The sequence below is a fragment of the Leopardus geoffroyi genome, chromosome E1 (assembly GCF_018350155.1).
Source record: "Leopardus geoffroyi isolate Oge1 chromosome E1, O.geoffroyi_Oge1_pat1.0, whole genome shotgun sequence".
NCBI classification, from domain to species: domain Eukaryota; kingdom Metazoa; phylum Chordata; class Mammalia; order Carnivora; family Felidae; genus Leopardus; species Leopardus geoffroyi.
The window spans coordinates 38,248,418-38,268,745 of record NC_059330.1 but is presented as its reverse complement, the minus strand read 5'-3'; the positions used below and the strand labels follow the sequence as shown (position 1 = coordinate 38,268,745).

Below are 20,328 nucleotides of genomic sequence, written 5' to 3'. Positions count from 1 at the left end.
CATTGGCTGAGTGAATGAATACTTGTGAAAGTTAAAAAAAAAAAAATGGAATGACAGGGACATCCATAGTTCTTTCTTCCTGCTCTGAAACACCCAATGCAAAAACCCGAAGAGAGTATTCTAGGGTTCAAGAAACCTAGATTTGAGTCCTGGGTCTAACTACTTGTTTGGCTCTAGCTAATCACCCATCTCTATCATTTGAACTTTCCTGGTTGCTAAAGAGCTGAGGAAAGAGAGGAAGAAAAGCAAAATTTATGCCACTTCTTCAAAACAACACAGTTGATGTCATTCTCATTTTACAGCCGAGTGAGGTAGAAGAGATTGAAAATCCAGGTCTTTCCAAATTCAGTATTCATGCTTTCTCTCTCACACCAGGTTCTCTTGTGTCCAAGGGACAGATTAAACCCCTGCTTAGGGTTGGATCTGTTCATAGAACAACGCTGACGTACTTCATCCTTACTCACCCTCAAAGTAATGTAATCAGAGAAATGACTTAACTGGCCATCCACTTGTAGAACCCAGGGTGAGAAGGAGTCAGTGTCTCCTCCAGCAGGAGACAGCAGGCTGGCCTTTATATTCAGGTCACTGAACCTGGGCAAATCTTGTCCATTCTCCTCATCTCCCCTCTTTGAGAAGCAAGGAAGGGATAGAGAGGTAACAGTTCCTCCTGTCATGATATGACAGACCTCTGTTCAGCGTCTTACAGCATCTCCAAACATCTAAGGAGTCCTCATTTAATTTCATTCTCCCTCATCCTCCCAGTAATCCCAGGTGACAAAGACACCACAGTATGGGCAACCCCATTTTACAGAAGTGTAGTGAATTTTCCAGGGCCACACAACCAGAAATAGCCTGAGCCAAATTGACACTAGAGTTTTGTTTTGTTTTTCTTAAACTTACCTCTATGCCCAATGTGGGGCTGGAACTCACAACCCTGACATAGAGTCGCATGCTTTACCGACTGAGCCAGCCAGGCACCCTAACACCAGAATGCTTGCTAGAATCCCCTAGTCCTCTTCTCTCCATAGGTAGTGGTGGGTGGGGTCCAGGCCTTGGATATTTGTCCCCAAATCGAGGATGAAGGGGGGAGAATTCTAGGTCAAAATCACTAGATCTGATTTTAGCTACTTTCCTCTCTCAACTCTGCATTTCTTCCTACCCTTTCCTCTCTTTTCCAAGGAGCAGGGACCTTGCCTTCTAGAAGGTGTGGGGGGATTCTAGAGACTAGGGCAGAAAGACCCCTGGGTCTCTGGGATTTCTTGTTGTCTGTGATGGGGACTCCCTTTGGACATCCTTCTCACCCCAGCCTCAGCCTCGGGTTGGCTGACCGGCGGGCCACCACGGTCCTGTCGGAGGGAGTGGGCCCTTCCGGTTTGGTTCAAGTCAGTCTAGGCCCACACCGGCGAGAAAGGGGTTAACGCCAGGTCCCAGGATCAAAGGGATCGGGAAGTTCCGGCGGCCCCCACTGGAGTGGAATGGGCAGACCCGCTAAGTGAGAGTGGTTTGGGACGGAAACGGGGGGCCGTGCCAATCCGCGCTTCACCTCCATCAGCGCTTGGCATCCACTGGTAAACCGCGCCCCCCCCCCCCCCCCCCGCCCCAAGGCAGGGTTTCACTCCTCCCTCCACCCCTGTACCCGGAGTGAGCCACCTTCTCCCGGGGCCGGTCGGAGGCCGGCGCTCACCCCCTCCCGGAGCCAGGAGGGGCGTGCCTCCCTCCGGCTGCCCTCCCATTGTCTGTGCGGAGCCTGCTGAGGGGCTGCGAGGGGCGGGGCCGGGGCGGGCGGAGGGAGGGAGGGCGGAGGGAAGGAGGGGCAGGTGGGAGCGGAGGGGGCGGGGGGAGATGCTGAGCCTTCAGGGGCGGAGGAGGCGGCGGCGGCAGAGGAGAGAGCGGGAGGAGGGACGGGAGGCTGGAACAGGGCAGCCGAAGGCCGGGCCAGGTGGCTGGAGCGGGTGCCGGCCGCGCTGCGCTGCTCTCGGTTCCGACGGCCTCTTTCATGCGCTGAGGGCGCCCGGCTGGGCCGGGCCGGCGGCCGGAGGGGAGGCTCCTCTCCATGGTCCAGAAGACCAGCATGTCCCGGAGCCCTTACCCACCCTCCCAGGAGATCCCCATGGAGGTCTTCGACCCCAGCCCGCAGGTGAGGTGTGGTGGCCGGGTCCGAGGGCAGGGGGGCCGCTCCCGCGGACCTTGTGGGGTCGGCTCGAGGGACGCCGGGGAAGAAGGAGTTATGTGCCCGGCGAGGAGGGGCGAGGGGCGCCTGCGCGACCCCAATCCCTGCGGGTTAATGATTGATGGGCGCTTGGCCCGGAGTTGGGCTGCGGTTTGGCGGAGCGGGGAGGGGGCGATCGGGCCTCCTGTCACCCTCGCCTCGGCTCCCCCGCGTCAGGGTCTCTGCTGCTTGGGTACCGGCTCCATGGGTTGAGAGTGGGGGTGCTGGCGGGGCAGCCGGGGGTTGAGGGAGGCTGGAGAGCGAGCTCAGGCAAAGGGGGCGACGCAGAGCACGCTCAGGGGCGCCAGGCGGGGGTGGGTGGGGCGGGGGAGGTACCGGGTGATGGCCGAGGCGATGGTCAGGGCGGTGCCAGCAGGCCTTCGGAGCCGCAGACACTGGCCTTAGAGGGTGGGGAAGGGGCCAGCCCTGGGCTAGACCCCCACCCCCCCCCAATCCTGGCACCTCAGCTACATCCTTCTTTTGGACCAGCTTCCCTACCCCAACACCCACGTTATCTTTCCTACTCCACCCCCCTCCCCTCCCCAGCCTTAGAAAACGCCTCCAAAGTTTGGAAAGTTGGATGGATGCCAACTCACTGTCCTGGAGGGGAAGACGCTGTGTTACCTGGGTGGTGGGGGGTGTCTGCCGCCCCACCCCTACTCACATTTACCTGCAACCTGGGTTATCCCCAGGAAGGGGCATTCTTGGGTGTGGTGTGTGCCCATGGAGTGACCAGCAGTATCTGGGCTGGCTGGTTAGGGTCTGGGGTGGGCGTACCAAGGGATTTCTCTGGGACAAGGCCATTCTCTAATCTGGCAACACTCCAAGGCTAGGATACCATTAACTCTTTTCTTGCCAGTGTAGAGCAACTGTAACCACCATGATAATGTGGTTGATGGGCATGGCGGTGGGGGGGAGCAGGTTAGACCTAAAAATACCTCCCTTCTCCACCCCAGGCCCCTTGGAGCCTGGAGGCAGCTGACTGGAGCCTTCCTTTCAGCTGTCCCTTGTCTCTCTGGGTGCCACTCCCTTTTCCCATCCTGGGGTGGTGGTGGTGGTGGTGTGAAAGAGAGTCTGGGGCTCACTGAAGGATCCTCTTAAGTTTGTAGGGATCCTCAGTCCTAGAGGTTGGGTATTAGTCTGGTTTGAGAGAAGGGGATGGGAGGGAGGATTTTTGAAGGGTTCCCGGGTACCCTTCTCTCCCATTTATCCATGCTCCTTGTACTCAGGCCTAAGGAACCAGAGCCCCTAATGTGATCATATCTAATCTAGCTTCTTTGGCAAAGAAACTCTAGGATTGACAGTGGGGGCAAGGGCTTGGAGGGCCTGAACCCTCAATCATCCCGCCCTACTTTGGAATGGCCTGGGGCCACGTGTGTATATGAGTTAAGGAGGGCAAGGAAGCAGCCCCCTTTACGGGAGGCCTGGAAATACCTGAATGTGTGGCCGCTCGAGAGAGGTCAGACAGGGTCCACTCCACCCAAGCCAGGAGCCCAGCTAGTGAGACTGAGCCAGCCTACCCCAGGAAACAGTGGGGGTTGTGTCCCAGGCTTGTCTTGGGGCAGGGCCAAGGGGCATTGAACTTGATGCAGCCTGGTGGGGACCATGGGGACGGGGCGTAGGCGGTGGCAGCCAGGGGTTAGACAGTGGAAGCTTGATCCCTTTCCCCAAGGGGAGGGGTGTGACCACTGATTGTGAGGAGGGGGCTGAGGAAAAGTCCTGTGGGGTCGGGTTGAGGGCTGCCCACTGGAGTGGGTTGGGGTTAGATGTTTCCTTTCTGAATACAGTTCCATGCCCCCCCCCCCCAGCCCCGTCCCCAGAAATCTAGTTTGGGGTCTCCCAGGGCCGAGAGCTGCCACTCCCCTCCCCACTCTGCGGAAAAATGAAGGCAAGATTCGGTCACAGGAAGAGCTAAGCTGGGCCTGGGTTGGCGATTCCTCTTCTCTCTGGGGGCTACAGGCATACTCGCCCCCCCTGCTCCAGCTAAGGGGGAAAGGGAGGGGGACTCTCCCCAGCTCTCTCTGCCCCCCTAACACTGCAGGCAGCCTCTCCCTTCCCAGGAGGCCTCTGCAGCCTGCCCAGCATCTTAATTAGCTTTGCTGCCTAATGAGCCTCCAGCTTCTCAGCGCCTCCCCGTTCCCAGCCTCTCTGGCTTGGTTTGGGGGTTTCCGTGTGTGCTTCCTGGGGCTCTCTTGCACTGTCCCCCACCCCAGGGCTGTGGTCTGGGCCTTCCCTCCCCTTAGGGCTGTACCATCTCAGGAAGAAGATGGGGGGAAGGGTTGTTCAGATCAGGGGCTGATATTCCCAAGGCTTGGCTGTAGCTCTGGGCTTGATGGGATGAGGGTTGGGAAAGGCCCTTTCTGATTCCACTCTTGTCCCTTCCTGGCTTCTCCAGGGCAAATACAGCAAGAGGAAAGGGCGGTTCAAAAGGTCGGATGGGAGCACGTCCTCGGATACGACATCCAACAGTTTTGTCCGCCAGGTAATGGGGAGGCTGGGCTGAGAGAAAGGAGGTGGCTGGTTGGTGGAGACCAGCATTAGTGAGCTGGATCTGAGGCTTTCTCCAGGCACCCACCCCCATGTCATTTGTCACCTGCCTGGATCACCCTTACCTCCATGACCTCTGCATATACTGTCAGCTGCACCCACTCCCTCAGCCCCCGCCCCGCCCCTCCCCCAGCTCCAGGCACCAGCCCCTGCTGCCTGCCTGCGTCATCTCTTTCAGGGACAGCCTGCCTCCTTCTAGCTTGCTTCGGGCTGTCACCCACTCCCCCTGCCGGCTGTCTGCTTCCATGTCCTCCCCCAGAATCTGTGACAGCGTGGGGTAGAAGCAGAGCCTAAGAAATGTAGAGCCAGGTCATCTGGGTCCCTGGAGCCCCGGGTAGGTAAGGGTCAGGGAAAGGCCCACGGCATGTCCAGCTATGACTGGTCTTTAATATGCAGAAAGTGTGTTGGTGGTGGTGAGGGCAGGAGGGAGTTGGTTTCAGAGAGCAGCACCCCTGAGCGAAGGGAGATAAGTGGATAGCTTTCTGGGGTCTTCTGTTCTCAGTCAGGAAGATGCCATTCTCCTCTGTGTTCTCACTCTCAACCCCAGGCCATCTCAGGCTCAGGGAGAGGCAGCCAGAGAGGCATGTGGTTGCTATGACTACAGAGCATCTCAACAAAGCCTGGTACCCAAAAAAGGCGAGAGAGGCTTGGGATCAGACAAGGAAAGGGAGTGTGCCAAAGAGGAAACGGGCAGGGCATATGAGGGCAGAGGACAGTAGGGAGGTCAGCCCCCCTTGGGCTGGAGAGAGAGAGAGGTGCCACGCAGATCCACCACAGATTGGAGTGAGCTCTTCTTTTTGATTCTTCTCTCTCCACGGCGGTTGGCACCTGTGAGCTCAGGCCTGACTTGAGAGGGTCAGACAGGGAGCCCTTCATCCCAGCATCTTCCAAGTACACAGACGGATAAGAAGTCCTTTCTTCAGTCTTTTCCTCGTTCCTCCTGTTGCAGGGCTGGACCAGGGCCAGGGCTAGGAGGAATGACACTGTGCTCGGTGTGACGCCTCTTGACAGAGAAGGGCCTTGGTTCCTTCACTGTTTGCCACCACAGGGGATCAGACCCCAGCCTCTAATCCTTCCTCCTCTCAGCTCCCTCTCTCTGACCCCCAGTAGGTGGCGGGGAGTGGGGGAGCAGGCCTTGCCACATCTCTGAGCTAAATATACCCTAGCAGTTTGCACATGTAGCAACTCTGCTTGTAACCTGAGCCCCCCGGGGGAACGGACAGTTTGGGCCACCCCCTAGGCCAGCAGGGCCAGGCACTGAGGGCGCCGGGATGGAGGCGCCCAGCCGGACCCTCGTAGTGGTGAGCTAGGGATGGGGTAGGGATGGGTGGGAGCAGCCCCAAAGGGAAAGCTGGTGTGTGGGGGGGGGGGTGCTCACTCCAGCCTGTCTCCTTGTCTCCTCACCATTCCTGCTCCTGCTCCTTGTCTCTGTGCGCGCATGTCTGTGTGTGTGCGTGTGTGCATATGTGTGTTAGGATCAGTAAATGTCTCTCTGTCACTCTGTCTCTGGGTCTGTTTCTCTGGCTCTCTGGGCATCTGTCTCCCTGACCCTGAGTACTCCCCTCAGGAGGGGTGGAGAGTGGTAGATTAGCTGGTTTTCGCTCTCCTTCCTTTTTGTCTCTTTTCTTTTGTAAATTTTACATCCAAATTAGGTAGCATATAGTGCAACAATAATTTCAGGAGTAGATTCCTTAATGTCCCTTACCCATTTAGCCCATCCCACCTCCCACAACCCCTCCAGGAACCCTCTGTTTGTTCTCCATATTTAAGAGTCTCATGTTTTGTCCCCCTCCTTGTTTTTATATTCTTTTTGCTTCCCTTCCCTTACGTTCATCTGTTTTATATCGTGAAGTCCTCATATGAGTGAAGTCCCATGATTTTTGCCGTTCTCTGACTAATTTCGCTTGGCATAATACCCTCCACTTCCATCCACGTCATTGCAAATGGCAGGGTTTCATTCTTTTTGATTGCCGAGTAATACTCCATTGTATATATACCACACCTTCCTTATCCACTCATCCATCGATGGACATTTGGGCTCTTTCCATACTTTGGCTATTGTTGATCCTTCTTGTCTCTTTTCTACCTTCCATTAGCGTCTCCACCCCCACCCCGATCTTGGTGCCTTCACCAAATCTCCCATTGTTGTGATCTGGCTGCTCAAGGAATGGGCAACCTCACTAGCTAATGACCAGGTCCCTCTGGGGGAGGTGGGACTTCGTTTTTTCTCTTTCCTAGGTCCCCTCCTTACCAAGCTAATGGGCATTCCTGGCCAAGTGACCCTTTCATGGCCTCAGGAAAGAACCGTCACATGTCTGCAGTCCTGCTCTTTCCCCACATCACCTCCTGCCCCTGTAGCAACACCACCACTTCCCAGTCACACAAATTCACACCTCCTGGATCCTGCCCTCACGTGTCACATATCGTCAGGGACACCGACACCTCGGGCGCTCCCCTGTTTGCGCTCATGTGCCCCTCTATGCATTCAGTCATGTATATCCAGCACATACCATAGAATGCACCCTTCTAAACACATTTGAAGTTGCACATCCAAGCACGCCTGTGAATAAGCATGTTCACTGACACTTTGGTTCTGGACAGGTTACACGTCTCACACATGTGCCCACATCCCTGACAGAGTTTCTTGTGCTCTGGGATGGTCAGTGTGGTCAAGGCCAGCTTCCTGGCCTAGCCAGACTTCTGGGCCTGCCTTACCCCGAGCAGCCAGCAGCCCTAGTGTTGGAGAGAGGGCCTGCCCCCTGTCCTGCTCTTAACTTGCCTCTTTTGCCTGCACTACCCCAGGAATCTTGAGTTCTCTTTTGTATCTCGTGAGAGCCTGAGGGTTGGGGCTCCTCTGATTCTGGCCAGAGAAGTAGGATTCTATCTTCCCTCACCGTTGAGCAGAAGATAGCAAAAGTTTTGGCGGCCCCGTCATGCAGAGCGAGAGCAGGCTGCCCTCTGCCCACAGTGCAGAGACCTCAGGCCTAGGCTGGTGGCTACTGTCCCTGGAAGGACTCAGTGGGCCTCTGCTGAGTCTATCTCAGCTGGTGCTGGGGGCAGGGGAGGGAAGGAGGAACTGGGAGTGGAGACTCGTCCCCTGGCACTCCTCCCCTGCGCTGTGCCCCTATCAGGTTCCCACCCCTCCCTGGGCCCCAAGCAGCTGTCCTTGGATCTGCCTTAACCCCCTGCTTGCTGTTGTCACCCTTCCTAGGGCCACACTTTCCCCAGGGGCCCGCAAATCTCAGTCCCTGGCTTCTCTCATCTAATGCCACCTTTTCCTAGCCCCTGTGGCATCACGCTGGGCTGGCTGGGGCTTGAGGCATCCATGATAGGTGGCTGGCACCTCTGTGCCTTCCGAGGCCCAGGAACTGGGAGGCAGTGTTGGCCCTGAGCTGGCCCTGTGTCTGTTTTCAGGGCTCAGCGGAGTCCTACACCAGCCGTCCATCGGACTCTGACGTGTCTCTGGAGGAGGACCGGGAAGCCTTAAGGAAGGAGGCAGAACGCCAGGCATTAGCCCAGCTCGAGAAAGCCAAGGTGAGAAATACAGAATCAGGGGGCTGTCCTGGCATTATTTCTCTCACCCCCAGGCCTTAGAGATGGCCTGGATAGACCCAGGGTCAAGTCTTGTCCCAGCCACTTCTTAGCTGGTGTACCCCAGGGCCTCGACGTGCCTCTGTCTTACAGCTGTAAAATGTGGGCTATAAAACTTGCCTTTTTAGATAGTATAAATAAGTGCCTGATAGTGTTTCTACACGTAATAAGAACTTGAGACTTTCTACTTCTTTCTGGAGTCATACTTCCTGGGCTAACTCTTCTTAGCTGTGTGATCTTAGGCAAGCCACTTAACCTTTCTGAACTTTAGTCTCATTCACTAAAATACAGATAATAATAGTAGTTAGCTTCTTTTTTGTTTTTTAAAAGATTTTAGTATTTTTCTTTTAAGTAATCCCTACACCCAATGTGGGGCTTGAGCTCATGACCCCGAGAACAAGAGTCGCCCACTCCACTGACCTGAGCTTGCCGGAAGCCCCTAGTAGTTAACTTCCTAAGGTTTTTGTGATGCATAGGTGAGGTAATGCTTGTAAAGCATGTAACACGATGCCTGGAGCAGTAAATGATAGCTACTGTCATTATTATTATTATTACTAAGATTTTTCTGGGTGTCATTCTGGGCTAATACCTACCGTCCCCCGTGGCCCCCTCCATCCTGAGAAGGCTGAAGTCAATTTTTATTTTTTTATTGTGAACTTTAACATACATACAGGAACACTACTGAAACCACTCAGTATACATTTTAGCGATCAACCAAACAAACCTCCGCATCATGCCCCCACCTCCCCCCAGCACATTACATTGTGGTTTAACCCTCTGGTTGTTACCCTTCCCTTGCACCTCCTCTAGACCAAGCCGGTGGCATTTGCTGTGAGGACAAATGTCGGCTACAACCCGTCTCCGGGGGATGAGGTGCCGGTGCAGGGAGTGGCCATCACCTTCGAGCCCAAGGACTTCCTGCACATCAAAGAGGTGGAGAGAGCACTTGGTATCTGGAAGGAGGGCAGGGGGTGGGTACCAGGAGATGGGCAGCCGGAGCTCCGAGCCAAGCAGAGCTTGGCGGAATCCGCTGTGTGACCTTAGACAAATCTCTTCACGTCTCTGAGCCTCTAATTTTCCCTGGTAAAATGGGGTGGCGATGCCCAGGTCACACAGTTGTTGAGAGGGTTTGTGATGAAGTCTGGAGGTGGAGAGGTGACATGCAGGCACACGTAGGGGTCAGCATTGACTCCTCTCCCTGCCGTTCGAGGGTAGGGCGGGCACGTGGTGGGACAGGGATGTGCTGGGGGTAGGGTGGTCCACGGCACAGGCAGAGCCAGGGGCCGGCTTTTTGAAGGTGCCGCCTCCTGGGCAGGGTTGGCGGGTCCAGTAGCTGCTGGCTCGCCACTTCAATCTCCCTCTTGGTCTCTCCCACCCCACCCGCTGTTGTTTGCAGAAATACAATAACGACTGGTGGATTGGGCGACTGGTGAAGGAGGGCTGTGAGGTTGGCTTCATCCCCAGCCCCGTCAAACTGGACAGCCTGCGCCTTCTGCAGGAACAGAAGCTGCGCCAGAACCGCCTCAGCTCCAGGTGTCTAGCTGGGGACCGCAGAGAGGCCATCCAGCTGGGACTAGGCCTCGAGGGTTGATCCACTGCCCTGAGCGCACAGAGCTGCCTCTGGCATCACCAGTGGGGCTGGAGGGTCTCCAGGGGAGTGGGGGGCAGGCAGCACGGGAGAGAACGAGGCTCCCCCACCCTGACGCCCACCCCTCCGCTCACAGCTCCATTTGCCTCTCTGCCCACACAGCAAATCAGGTGACAACTCCAGCTCCAGCCTGGGAGACGTGGTGACTGGCACCCGCCGCCCCACGCCCCCTGCCAGTGGTAAGAGCCGTTGCCACCTTAGGGAACGGGGCCGGGGGGAGGCCGTTGGGAGGAGCTCCTCGGTGGGGTGGACTCCCATCGCCTGTCCCCTCCTCTCCCTGCAGTAGGGGGCACCCCAGTCCCGAGTCCTCCAAATACACCCAGCGGTACCCCCTCCGTGAAGAGTAGGGTACCCCCCCCAGCTGGGCCCATCCGCGCCCATTCTCTCATGTCTCTCCTTCCCATTTCTTTGGTAGCTCCGTCTCTCTGCCTCCCTCCCCCACCCCACCCCCATTCATTTCTCCTAGCTCTGTTCCATTCACCTCTTCTTCTCTCTTTTTTCCCCATCCCATCCCTGCCTTCTGTACTGTGTCTCCATGTCCATCCCACTCCTCCCCACCTCGCCTCCCTCCTCTCTCCTGACTGCGGTCCAGGTAATGAAATGACTAACTTAGCCTTTGAACTAGACCCCCTAGAGCTAGAGGACGAGGAGGCAGAGCTCGGGGAGCAGAGCGGCTCTGCCAAGACTAGTGTTAGCAGTGTCACCACCCCGCCACCCCATGGCAAACGCATCCCCTTCTTCAAGAAGGTAATTCTTGCTGGGCCCTGGCAAGGGGGCGAGGGGTCAGGGCCCAGCTCTGGGGCAGGAGGAGGGGACCAGGATGGATTCAGATGCGGTACCAGCCTGATTCTGTGGGGAGCAGGGCCTCCTGCCAAGGAGCAGGGAGCGGGTGGGGAATGGGCACAGCGGGCTCCACACACAACCCCACTCTGGCCCATCCCCCAGGAAGGGACGGTTCTTGCAGCTGAAACACCCCTGCTCTTGGCAGGCGGTACCCCCTGACCCCACCACCACTGGAATCAGGGTCTGGTGCTAATGAAACCTGGCCTCATCCCTCGCTAGCACTGGGATATTCCATGTCCTCGCCCCTGCATGCGAAGGAGACACTGGGATGGTGTCCCTTCTTTGGCCTCTGTGGACTCTGTGGGTCTAGGGTGGGCACATGAGGGTCTCCTGGCTGCATAGCAGGATGGTTAAAGGAACCTTTAAAATGGGAAGGTTCCTGGACTGCATTAGGGGTAGGAGATGGGCACCAAATTTGGGGCTGTCACCCTTCCCAGCTCTTTCCCAAGACCCAGAAAGGGGAAGGGTATGTCTGAATATTCCCAAATCTGCTGGATTGACTGTCAGCCCTCCCAGCCCTGATTTAGGGCCATCTCTGGCTCCCCCTTGGCATGGGGTCCCGTCCCCTCTCTCTGGCTCTGTCTGTCACTAACACGCATGCCCTGTTATCTCTCCTCGTCTGCCCGCTCTCCCTCCCTCTCTTGTCCTGGTCCCTTCCTTGCCCTCTGCCCCTGCCTGGGTGCCCTTCCCTCTCTCCCCCACCTCCCCACTCTTGGCAATCTCTGGACCCAGCCAAACAGAAGCAGAAGTCGGTGAGTATCACAGCTTTCTGTGTCCCCCTCCCCACCTCCTGGGATGAGCTAGTGGGACCTTCTAACACCCATTCTTGTGCCCTCCCCACCTCTCCCCCGTCCCACCCTTCTCTCACCCTCCCTGATTCTCCTTGGCCATCCCTCCCCATCCCACCTCAATCCCCACATCTGGGCTCTGGGACCAGGGGGAGGAAAGAATGCATGGGGGAGCCTGGAGGCTGGGGAAGAGGGGCTAATGTCATCCCCACTCTGGGCTTTCCCTTCCCTGCTTCCCCCTCAGACAGAGCATGTGCCCCCCTATGACGTGGTACCTTCCATGAGGCCCATCATCCTGGTGGGACCGTCGCTCAAGGGCTATGAGGTAGGAGCCCCTAGAGGGGAGTGAACCCAGAGGGGCCCAGACCTCCAGAGAGATGCTACAGAGTTTCATACCCCAGACAGATCTCCTGGAAAGGCCCAGATTCCCAGGGTATCTCCCCAGAGGGCTACAGACCTACAGGCCCAGAGGGGCCTGACCCACAGGAAGACCCATTCAGAAGTATCTGGTTCCCCCCTCCCAAGACCCCCCCCCCCGAGAAGGGTCCCCCCCAGAGATACCACCTAGAAGAACCTTTGGAATCAGAGACCCCATTGGAAGCTCCTCACACCCAGAAAGAATTCCCCCACCCCCCTTAGAGGCCCATTTATCTCAGGAATTTGAGAAGAAAATAGAATGTGAGGGTGTAAATACTCAGCAGCCCACCCACACCTGACTTCTTCCCCAACCCCCAACCTCAGGTTACAGATATGATGCAGAAAGCTTTATTTGACTTCTTGAAGCATCGATTTGATGGCAGGTAAGACCCCACTCTCACTCTAGTCTTGTGCTGCTGGGGATGGGCAGGGTGGCTTGAATGATGATTCTGGGACTCTTGGACTGAGGTCTAGGACTTGGAGCCTTGGGAGTGGGCAGCGGATTCTAGCCCATCCTGACCCCTCAATCCCCCTGTCCCATCCCTCAGGATCTCCATCACTCGTGTGACGGCGGACATTTCCCTGGCTAAGCGCTCAGTCCTCAACAACCCTAGCAAACACATCATCATTGAGCGCTCCAACACACGCTCCAGCCTGGGTGAGCCCACCCTGCCACCCCCCTTCCGGGCCCAGACCTGGGAAGGGAGGGAGGAGGGGGGGCATCTCCAGAAGTGTTCTATTGCCCACCGTCTCTTGGGGAGGCTCCCCTACATTCCCCCTTCCCCATGACTCCATGTCTCCCAGCTGAGGTTCAGAGCGAGATCGAGCGAATCTTCGAGCTGGCCCGGACCCTTCAGTTGGTTGCTCTGGATGCTGACACCATCAACCACCCAGCCCAGCTCTCCAAGACCTCACTGGCCCCCATCATTGTTTACATCAAGATTACTTCTCCAAAGGTGGGTGCGGGAGCCTAACCCTAGTGGGGACGGTAGTGCTCTGGAGTCGGGTGGCCTATGTTTAAATCTCAGCAACTGCTTATTAATTCTGTGACTGAATCTCCCCGAGCCTTATTTGCCTGCTCGGTAAAACTCCATCAAATGGACATTGTGAAGATTGAACCTAATGTGAATGCTTAGCACTTAGCAAAGTGTCTGGTATAATGTGCTTCCTCATGTATTAGCTAGTATAAATACCATTAATAGGGTCATGCAGGCCAGTCCCCTGTCTCCACTCTGGTTGACCTCCCATCCTTGGTCGAGGAAACTGAAAGAATTCTGTGCTTTTTGTTGCAGTGTCACCCAACTGCTTGGCAGTTGGGAGGTCTTTACTGTCATTTGATTTTGTCCCTTTTTGCTGCACTGTTCTCACTTGGACCTTGATAGAGATGAATCGGTAGGAAGGCTAATTTACTTATTTTTCCTAGTGCAGCTCTGTGAGTTTTTCCTCCTAGATGTTAGTGGGGGTTTGAGAAACGTGGAGGGCGAGTTCAGGTGCGGTATTTGAAGTTAGAAGATAGCACTGGGTTCAAGTCTTTATTAATTAATTCATTAATTAAATTTTGTTGTTTGGTGGTTGTTGTTGTTTATTGAGCTTGGGATCTCTGGGGGATTTATTTAGCCTCTGAGCCTCAGTTTCTTCACCTATAAAATGGGAATTAAAAACCCTCCCTTGGGGGCGCCTGGGTGGCACAGTCGGTTAAGCGTCCGACTTCAGCCAGGTCACAATCTCGCGGTCCGAGAGTTCGAGCCCCGCGTCGGGCTCTGGGCTGATGGCTCAGAGCCTGGAGCCTGTTTCCGATTCTGTGTCTCCCTCTCTCTCTGCCCCTCCCCCGTTCATGCTCTGTCTCTCTCTGTCCCAAAAATAAATAAACGTTGAAAAAAAAATAAAAATAAAAAAAAATAAAAACCCTCCCTTGTTATCGTTGAGAGGATTTCAGGTGATAATGTAAAGAGCCCAGAGTGCTGTCTGATTCATGATGGCAACCAAGGGCGGTAACTCTCATTTCATGATGCTACCCAGTTCCTTAACCCTAACCTTTCTGAGTCCTCAGTTTCTGATGAGCTAAAAGGGAATGATAGGATTTAAGTACTTCCTGGGGTGGTTGAAAGGATCAAATGAAATAATGGATACAAAAGCACTTGGTGAGCTAGAAAGTAACAGATACTTCCATTTCTCCCACTGGGCACTGAGGTTGAGGGTGGGGACTCTGGAGCCAGAATGCCCAGAGTTTACCAGCGTTGCTGCTCCCCAGCTCTGTGCTCCTTTGGCAAACCCCCCAACTCCTCTGTGCCCGTTTCCTCGCCTGCAAAGTAAGGATCCTCAAATGGTGGTGGTGAGGATTGCATAAGTGGATTAACCAGGCAAAGTGCCTGGTACCTACCAAGTTCTACAGCTATTACTTTTTTATTTTTCTTTTTTAAAGATTTTTGCTTTGAGATCATTCCAAGTCTAGAGAAAAGCTGCCAGAATAGTACAAGAACTGCCATTCTTTTGACTGCCCTTCACTCGGGTTCACTCATTTTTTAACAGCTTTATTGAGGTAATTCCCACACCGTTCAATTCAGCCATTTAAAGTATATTATTCAATTTTGTTCAGATTCACTAATTTTGGACACTTTGCCACACTTACTTTATCTTTCTGTATATATGTATTATGTTATATGTATATATATTTTTTCTGGACCATTTGAAAGTAAATTGCGGATATCAAGTCTTTATTCCTAAATACCTCATCATGTATGTTTTAGCAGCGAGGATGTTAATTTATATAACCATAGTACAGTTGCCAAATTCAGGAAATATTATATTTTAAAATGTTTATTTATTTTTAAATGCTAATTTTTAAATTTTATTTTGGAGAGACAGAGGGAGAGAGACAGAGAGAGAGACACACAGAGAAAGAGAGAGAGAGAGAGAGAGAGAGAGAGAGAGAGAACGGGTGGGGGAGGGGCAGAGAGAGAGAGGGAGACACAGAATCCGAAGCAGGCTCCAGCCTCCCAGCTGTCAGCACAGAGCCCGAGGCGGGGCTCGAACCCATGAACCATGAGATCATGACCTAAGCCGAAGTCGGACACTCAACTGACTGAGCCACCCAGGCGCCCGTTTTTAGCATTCTTAAACTGGAACATTTCCTCAGCCTTTCCTGGATTTTCATGACACCGACATCTTTAAAGAGTACAGATCACTGATTTAGTAGACTGTTCCTCAGTATGGGTTTGCTTGATATTTCATTGTGATGAGGTTCAGATTTTGCATTTTTGGTGGGAATAGCACCAGAGCGATGTGTCTCTGTTGTGTAATTGGTGATGTTAACTTTGATCCTTTAGTTAAGGCTGTGGCTTTATGTTTAGCTATTATTTACCATTATCACTGGTAAATATTATCGTTATTGAGATGAGAGTAGCAATCGTGGCTCCCTAATGGGATTATTGTCCGGATAAAACGAATTGACCACGTAGAAAGCACAGCATGGTGCCTGTGTAGAGCAAGTGTCCCATAAAGGCTGGCTGCTGCTGTTAATGTGGAGATGTCTGCCTGGAGAATGAAGCTATGAAGAAGATTAGAGGGTTCAGGAAGGAGAATCACCCCCTTTCAAATAGCCACTTCCCAGGAGAGGCTGAGCATTGTGGTAGGACGGACACGGGGCAGGGGAGGTCATTTCTGAAGACGTGGCCAGGGCTGAGAGTCCTCTAACATCCCCCCGGCTCTGACACACTGGGGCCAACCAGGACCTGCCTCTCTGACAGGATGTGTTGCGGGGTCCCTCTAGCTCCTCTTCTCTCCTCCCAAACCAGGTACTTCAGAGGCTCATCAAGTCCCGAGGGAAGTCTCAGTCCAAACACCTCAATGTCCAAATAGCGGCCTCAGAGAAGCTGGCGCAGTGTCCCCCGGTGAGTGCTCAGACCCAGGGAAAGGGAAAGGGGGACATTTGGGTTGTCCTGTTTCCTCTGGCCTGCGTCAGAGACAGAGTGACCAAGAGCACCAGGGTGGGGTCTGTTAGAGTGCCCTGGTCTTGAGGGGAAAAGGGTGCTGGACCCCGGAAGCACCACTTCTCTGTGGGGAGACAGGCCCCTCTTCCAGCTTAGGTTGCCTTCTACCTAGAATGAGAGAGTCGGGCTATTCTGGGTGCCAAGACCTTTGGTAGTTCTGACAATGTATGTATCTGAGAGTCCTCCTCGTCCTGGACATCCAGAGGTTTCTTTTTAACTTTGTCCTTCAACCCTTTGACTCCGCCCACTGCACCCAGGCCACACCTCTCACCCCCTTGGTCACGCCCAGCTCATCCCAGCCCTGCCCCCTAACCCCGCCTCCACAGGAAATGTTTGACATCATCCTGGACGAAAACCAATTGGAGGATGCCTGCGAGCACTTGGCCGAATACTTGGAAGCCTATTGGAAGGCCACACACCCGCCCAGCAGCACTCCGCCCAATCCGCTGCTGAACCGCACCATGGCTACTGCAGCTCTGGCCGCCAGCCCCGCCCCTGTCTCCAACCTCCAGGTACAGGTGCTCACCTCACTCAGGAGAAATCTCAGCTTCTGGGGCGGGCTGGACGCCTCGCAGAGGGCCAGGTCGGTGCCCCAGCAGCAGGAGCACGCCATGTAGGTGTCCCATCCATCTCCTCTCCTGCCCAAGGCTCGGGACTGGAGCTCAGGGAACATGGGGAAGGAAGGGAAGAGCTTTATTTTGTAAAAAATGTGGTGAGTGGCAGCTTCTGGTGTCTGTGGTTTTTGATGGGTTTGGGGCTGGCTCGTGGTGCCTCCCTGGGCCTGGTCCCATAGGACTGTATCTGCTGCCCTAGGGGATTTTGGATATGAGGCCTGACTGGGGCCTTCTTATGAGACAATTGACTAGGAAGAAAACATAAGGAAGACTGGTATTTTCATTCACTGGACTCCACACTCATTTTATTTTTATTTTTATTTTTTAAAGTAATCTCTGCACCCAGTGTAGGGCTAGAACTCATGACCCCCAAGATGAAGAGTCACATGCTCTACCAACTGAGCCAGCCAGGTGCCCCCACACCCATTTTAGACCCCACAGAGGTCACAGCATTTTAGACCCAATAGAGCTAGGGCCCTCAGACCCAGGGAATCCCACGGAGCAGGGCCATTAAACCCAAAGAGACTGTCCCCTCTCCCAGAGACCTAATCCCAGGAGTTTCCTCAGAGGGGCCCCAGAATGAAGTATCTTCTATGAGTTGATGCCATACCTCCCATCCTTCTCCCGGTGAAACACATTCCAGGGAAGGCCCTCCTGTGGGTGCCCTGCCCTGGCTCAGCCTCCTCCCATGGGAGCTGCTTCCCATCTCTGAGCTCGCACCACTATTTGGTACTAGATTAGAGCCAGGAGAAAGCCAAGAAATCATTCTAAGACCATGGCTTTTCAAATTTGTTTTCAGTAACAGCCCATTTGTTCATTGCAACTTACAAGGAACCTCAGTATATAAAGTGTCCTTGCTCTACTCGGAGGGAGCTGGTGGCTTAGCTTCCATTTCACCTCCTCAGGGACCCCTGAAGCACTTTGTGCCCTTCCCACTCCACCCTCAGTCTCCAGGGAACAGCTTAGAAACTGCTGGTCTAATCCCTATCACATCACCACAGAGAAACTGAGCCGTAGAGAGGAGAGTCATTTGCTCAGGGTCACACAGCGTGAAGTGGCAGGGGATGGGACCAGAACCCAGGCCTTCTTGCACCTCACCCAACCACCTCCATGGTGACAGTGACCATCACATCACCTTCATGTGGCATTTGGTGCTGAGGATGTTGGGCCATCTCATTGTCTCTACTGGGGGATAGAGACCCATTGGCTTTCTCCAGCCTGCTGCTTCGATCTTTGCTGGGAGCACACGGGAATCTCATCAACCTTGGAAACTTTGTTCTCTGACTAGGGACTGGCTAGGGGAAAGCGTAGGGGTTCTGGAAGCCTGCGGTTGGGGTCTGGTTTGGGCTGAAGGAGCTGGGGTTAGTGAGCTCTGAGCTGAAATTCCCTGAGTATATTTGGAAAACTGGGGCAGTGACTAACCCAATCAACCACTAACAAGTGGCGATACTAATGAGCTGTTAATGATGATTTAGCCCAAGACAGCATTAATGACGTGCATTGAGGAAGCAATGACAAATTGTTCGTGGGCTCTCTACCATGGTTACCGGAAGAGTTCATGCCTCCTCATGTCTTACGAATGTTGGGTGCCTCCCGTCCCAATAGAGGAGCCAATGCCCTGAGGTCTGTCCTCTGGCTGGGCTGTAGAGCCGTTTGCCTGACTGCCCATCCCCTAGAGCCAGTACCCACCTCCTGTAGCCAGGCTGCGTATCTTGGTGCCGTTACTAACCTGCCTTGCTTTGTTGTGTCTCTTTCACCCCTGCCTGATCTGCATGGTGTGTGCTGTCCGTCTGCTAACCAGGGACCCTACCTTGCTTCCGGGGACCAGTCGCTGGAACGGGCCACCGGGGAGCACGCCAGCGTGCACGAGTACCCGGGGGAGCTGGGCCAGCCCCCAGGCCTTTATCCCAGCAGCCACCCACCAGGCCGGGCGGGCACCCTTCGGGCACTGTCTCGCCAAGACACGTTTGATGCCGACACCTCTGGCAACCGAAACTCTGCCTACACGGAGCTGGGAGACTCATGTGTGGACATGGAAACTGACCCCTCAGAGGGCCCAGGGCTTGGAGACCCTGCAGGGGGCAGCACCCCACCAGCCCGGCAGGGATCCTGGGAGGATGAGGAAGAAGACTGTGAAGAGGAGCTGACCGACAACCGGAACCGCGGCCGGAATAAGGCCCGCTACTGCGCGGAGGGTGGGGGTCCAGTTTTGGGGCGCAACAAGAATGAGCTGGAAGGCTGGGGGCGAGGTGTCTACATCCGCTGAGAAGCAGGGGCCACACAGTGGGGGGAAGGGCTCTGAGCCCGGGGGAGGGGCGGGACAGAGGGGCTCACCACAGGGATGTATCCTTCCTCCAGGGGGCGCTGTCTCCCACCTTTCAGATGCCTTTGCTCAATTTTTGGGGTTTCTTTGGTGGTAGCATCCCACCTCCTGGGATAACTTTAAGCCCCAACTGTAGGTTTTTCACTTCCCTGCTGTGGATGGATAGGGGGATGCCCACCTTTCTGCAGTGTCCCCTCTTCCCCACATCAGGGGGCTCTCTCCCCTCACTCCCAGAGAAAAGGTGCACTTCCTTAACTCTACTTGGGGCTCTAAATAAGGGTCCTACATGGGGTAGCCCTTTCTTTCCCCAACCTGGAGTATTTGGGAAGGGTGGGGGGCTTTTCCTGGAGAGGGAGACCACAGACTCTTTCCCACGAGGGCTCTCTTCCCCAAACCCCAGGTCCAGAGTCCTTCACCGTGCCCACCCCTTCCCCAGCTTCCTGGCAGCGTTGTCTGGTGGGTGGAAGCTATGGAACGGAAGCCCCATGGGGAGCTTGTCTTGGGGAGGGGTCTGGGTAGAAGGGGACAGGCATCAGATGTAGTGCCCTCTGCCTGCCCAGGACCTAGACCCCTGAGGTGTGGGCAGCCCGAGACACTGCTACCCACCCCACCACTTCCATGCCTCAGCCTTCGCCTACCCCAGGAATGAGCTTTGCCTACAACATCCTTTGCCTACTGCCGTCTGAAGAGGGGGGCCCCTCTGCGTCTGAGCCCCCCACCCTGTTTCACCTGGGTGTGGCACCCATGGAACACTCTAGTCCGCCTCATTTTGAAACCAAAAAACTGCTCCCTCACTCTTACCCGGAGGCCCCAGGGGAGAGGCCCTGGGGGTGGGTGCCCAAGAGGCGATCACCACCCCAGCGGTTGCCTCGGGACCTCGGATCTCCCCTGGGGGGCTTGGCTGCTGCTGCTGCTGCTCCGGATTTGCCTCTTGTGACCCTGTCCTTTACCCATGTCCACTCCCTCTAGGAGAGGCCTTGGTACCCCCTCTGCCCTGGAGTGTCCCTCTGCCTAGCATCCCTACAGCCCAGCAGCCCTGCCCCTCTCCAGCACCCAGCTGGGCCAGAGAGAGCCGATTGTGCCAACGAGGACTGGGCCCTGCCCGGCTGCCCGCCTCAGGGATGGGCACCTCATGCCTGTCTCGCCACCTCCTGTGCCAATGTCGTCCCACCCCCCCACCTGGGGTGGGGTGCAGCTTCCACTTACCGGTTAGAAGACACCACTGCCCAACCTTCCTCCCTCCCTGTCTGGTGTCCTGTGCCCCCATCTGTCTGTCTGTTTGTCTGTACTCCCCTAGAAGTATTTTGCCACATATAAAACCGCCGTCCTGTCCTTTGCAGCTGCCTCCCGAGCCTGCTT

General features: G+C 55.1%; 1 protein-coding gene across 5 annotated transcripts; it reads left to right on the top strand.

The window, feature by feature from the left end:
* Nucleotides 1-1,844: 1,844 nt before the first annotated feature.
* Nucleotides 1,845-20,308, top strand: CACNB1 (calcium voltage-gated channel auxiliary subunit beta 1). 5 transcript variants are annotated; one of them, XM_045488656.1, is made up of 14 exons: nt 1,845-2,137; nt 4,605-4,691; nt 8,171-8,290; nt 9,158-9,280; nt 9,744-9,880; nt 10,098-10,174; nt 11,571-11,590; nt 11,871-11,951; nt 12,368-12,426; nt 12,592-12,701; nt 12,848-12,999; nt 15,838-15,933; nt 16,359-16,544; nt 18,448-20,308. In XM_045488656.1, exons 1-14 carry the CDS (start codon nt 2,054-2,056, stop codon nt 18,910-18,912), a joined length of 1,797 nt encoding a protein of 598 aa, XP_045344612.1. In that variant the 5' UTR covers nt 1,845-2,053; the 3' UTR covers nt 18,913-20,308. The 5 variants fall into 5 exon arrangements, with proteins under 5 accessions (XP_045344612.1, XP_045344611.1, XP_045344614.1 ...); XM_045488655.1 differs by lacking the exon at nt 11,571-11,590 and adding an exon at nt 10,588-10,742; XM_045488658.1 differs by lacking the exons at nt 11,571-11,590; nt 18,448-20,308 and adding an exon at nt 10,588-10,742 and having other exon boundaries at nt 1,849-2,137; nt 16,359-16,754.
* Nucleotides 20,309-20,328: the final 20 nt, after the last annotated feature.